This window comes from Phoca vitulina, unplaced genomic scaffold (assembly GCF_004348235.1).
Source record: "Phoca vitulina isolate PV1807 unplaced genomic scaffold, GSC_HSeal_1.0 scaffold11, whole genome shotgun sequence".
Classification (NCBI taxonomy): Eukaryota; Metazoa; Chordata; class Mammalia; order Carnivora; family Phocidae; genus Phoca; species Phoca vitulina.
In genome coordinates, this window is record NW_022589714.1 from 41,151,212 (window position 1) to 41,153,879 (window position 2,668).

Below are 2,668 nucleotides of genomic sequence, written 5' to 3' on the forward strand. Positions count from 1 at the left end.
GGGGGGGGGGGGGGGGGGGGGGGGGGGGGGGGGGGGGGGGGGCTTGCTCCCTGGCTGTCCTGCCAGCCAGGCCCCCCAGGGGCAGTGCTCAGGCCCTGCTCTTCTGTCGGCACTCAGCAGGGAGTGTGGGGGATTCTGGTCTCGGCTTCAGGCGTCTGTGGGGTTTTGGCTGGGTCTCCTGCGGTTTGGGCTTCCTGGGCAGTAGGGCTCATTCTCCCAAGGCGGCAGAGCCAGGCCTCTTCGAGTTATGAAAGCCACATTGTCTGGCCCAGCCCAGGCTGGGGAGGGGGCTCTCTGGGCCTCTGGAGGGTGTGAGGGGGCGCCTCAAGTTACAGCCTAGGGCTTTACCCCTCCAGGTGGCCCACCCTGCCCCAGCACATTAAGTCCCTCCTCTCCCTGCTGGGACTCAGAATGGGTCACACGGGGCAGCAGATCTTGCAAGGAGGTAGCGGGGGAGAGAGCAGAGAAGAATAAGCGGAGAAAGAAGGCAGGGCGAAGGGAGAGGGTGGGAGAAGAGAGGCCCAGAAAGTGAGGAGGGGTGAGAGAGGCCAAGAGGGAGAGAGGCTCCCAGACACAGAGAAAGATCCTTCCCGGTCCCGCCCCAACCTCTCTCTCTCCAGGCTGAAGGAGTCCACTTCTTGGAGGAGCTCATCCCCCAGAAGTCTCTGCTCCAGGGGCCCCACCAAGAGGAGAGGATCTGAGGGCTAGCGGGGATACGCAGCAGACACATCAGTCCCATGTATGCGTTGGCCCTTGGCCAGCCATCTCCTACTTGTCCTCACTCGGCTGTAGGAGCCGCCCCGCCAGGCCGGGCCTGGGCGTGCAGCAGGTAGATGTGGGGAGCCCACAGCCTCTCCAACAGGCACACCGGCCCCTATGGGCAGATGTGGAGACAGAGGCCAGAGAGGGGAAGTAACTTGTCCAAGGCCATGCAGGGAGTTAGTGTCAGAGGTCCAGGACCCGACCTTCTTATTCAGAGACTCAAAGAGGGGAGAAAGGGAGGAAGGCAAAAGAATGAGACTAATCTACAGCTGGGACTGAAGTCCCAAAATCTGGGCCTAGACTCCTGCTCTCCACCCCACTGCCCCTGAACAAATCCCTGCTGCTCCTGACTTCTCCCTGGCCCTGTGTGCCGCCCTGAGCCTCAGCTTTCATGGGCACAGTCAGAAGAATGGACTGAGAACCACAGCCCCAGGGCGCTCACCCCATACCCCTCAGGGAGTCACAAAGCCTTCCAGGGTTGGGAGGCTCCTTCAGGAATCCCAGAGAGGTTACAAACCCTGCGAACTGGGGGGAGGGGCATTTCACTCCGGCTGTGGGCACTTGGTTGGAGTGGGTGTGCGTGTGTATGTGTATGTGTATGTGTGTGTGTGTGTGTGCGTGTGCACGCGTGCGCGCGCCTGCAGGGTGGGACCGGCCGGGACAGGCCAGGCCCGGGTGAAGAGGAAGACCAGGGAGACAAGATGGCAAGGAGGAGAGGGGCCGGGTCCTGGAGCCGCTTTCTGCGGACAAAAGTTTTCGGGAAGCGCTAGGCTCTCGTTGGGTTGGGGGAAGGGAAGGAGAGAAAGACTCAGACACCCCAAGCCCCGCCTGAGGCCCCCATAAATATTTACACACTGGGCAGAAACGGTTGGGACACAAATCCCAGACGGACAGACACCGCGCTGTGTGTGTGTGTGTGTGTGTGTCTGGTATTGGGAGTGGGGGGTAGTTGGAGCCAATTTGGCGCAGCCGCCGTCTCCATTCGGCCCTGCCCCCATCACCCCAGCCCTCCACTCTCCTTGGACCCGGTCCCCGATACCCAGATACCCAGTCTCCTTACCCCCACCTCCACCCAAGCTCCCCAGAACCGTCTCTGCGCGTCTCAGGGAGGAGGAGTGAGAATTAGCAAATCCCCCCACCAATTCCCCCACCCCCCCTCCCCCCCGCCCCCCCCCCCCCGCCCCGGCCCGGCCGCCTGCCCCCGCTCCCTTCCAGCCTCGCTCTCCATCCGCGGTCCTACCTGGGCCCGGGGCTGCTCTGGGGGCTCCATGGGGCGCGTCGCAGTGAGGGGGGCGCTGGCCACTCACCTGGGACATCGGCCCGGGACCTGCAGAAAACAGAGCTCAGCGGGCGGGGCCGACCGTCCCCTCGCGCGAGCAGGGGAGAGGGGGACGCGCAGGGGGTGATCCGGCCGCAGGCGCGCGCCTCCCCCCTTTCGAGCGCGGCCACCGACCAACTCACTCGTGCAAGCTGCGCGCTACTCGCTACTCGGGGATCACCGCGCAGGGGCTGCCATGTGCGCCTGCGGAGGGCGCCCCAGCCGAGGGGCCGCTCGGCTCCTCGCCGCTCGCTCCCCGCCCCCTCCCCTCTCACTCGCTCCTTTCTCCCATTTCGGCGCCAGCTCGCGCCGCTCGCCCCCTTCCTTCTTCCTTCTCTCTCTCCGGCCCCCTCGCTCCTCCCCCTCTCGCCTCTCCCCTCCCCTCTTCCCAGACCCACCCTCTCCCCGCCCCCTCCTCGCCTTCCCCCGTCGCCCCCTCCTCCCCACGTCCCTTCCCCGCGCCCGGCCCGGCGCAGCCTGGGCCGGACACGTCTGTCCGCGGGGCGCCGCGGCCCAAGCCCCCACAGGAAGCCGACTCCGCGCGTTTCCTCCGCGACCTCAGAGCTGGGCCCCAGTCTCCCCAAATCT

General features: G+C 65.7%; 1 protein-coding gene across 1 annotated transcript in view; it reads right to left on the bottom strand.

Annotated features, from left to right (window-relative positions):
• The window catches only part of MDFI (MyoD family inhibitor), a 14,252-nt gene extending 11,859 nt beyond the window's left edge, over window positions 1-2,393 (bottom strand). Inside the window, exons 1-2 of the mRNA XM_032410210.1 lie at window positions 2,224-2,393; window positions 2,003-2,089 (exon numbers count right to left, since the gene is read on the bottom strand). Of these exons, the coding sequence (XP_032266101.1) occupies window positions 2,003-2,078 (76 nt within the window). The 5' untranslated portion in view covers window positions 2,079-2,089; window positions 2,224-2,393. The remainder of the gene's footprint in view (window positions 1-2,002; window positions 2,090-2,223) is intronic.
• Window positions 2,394-2,668: the final 275 nt, after the last annotated feature.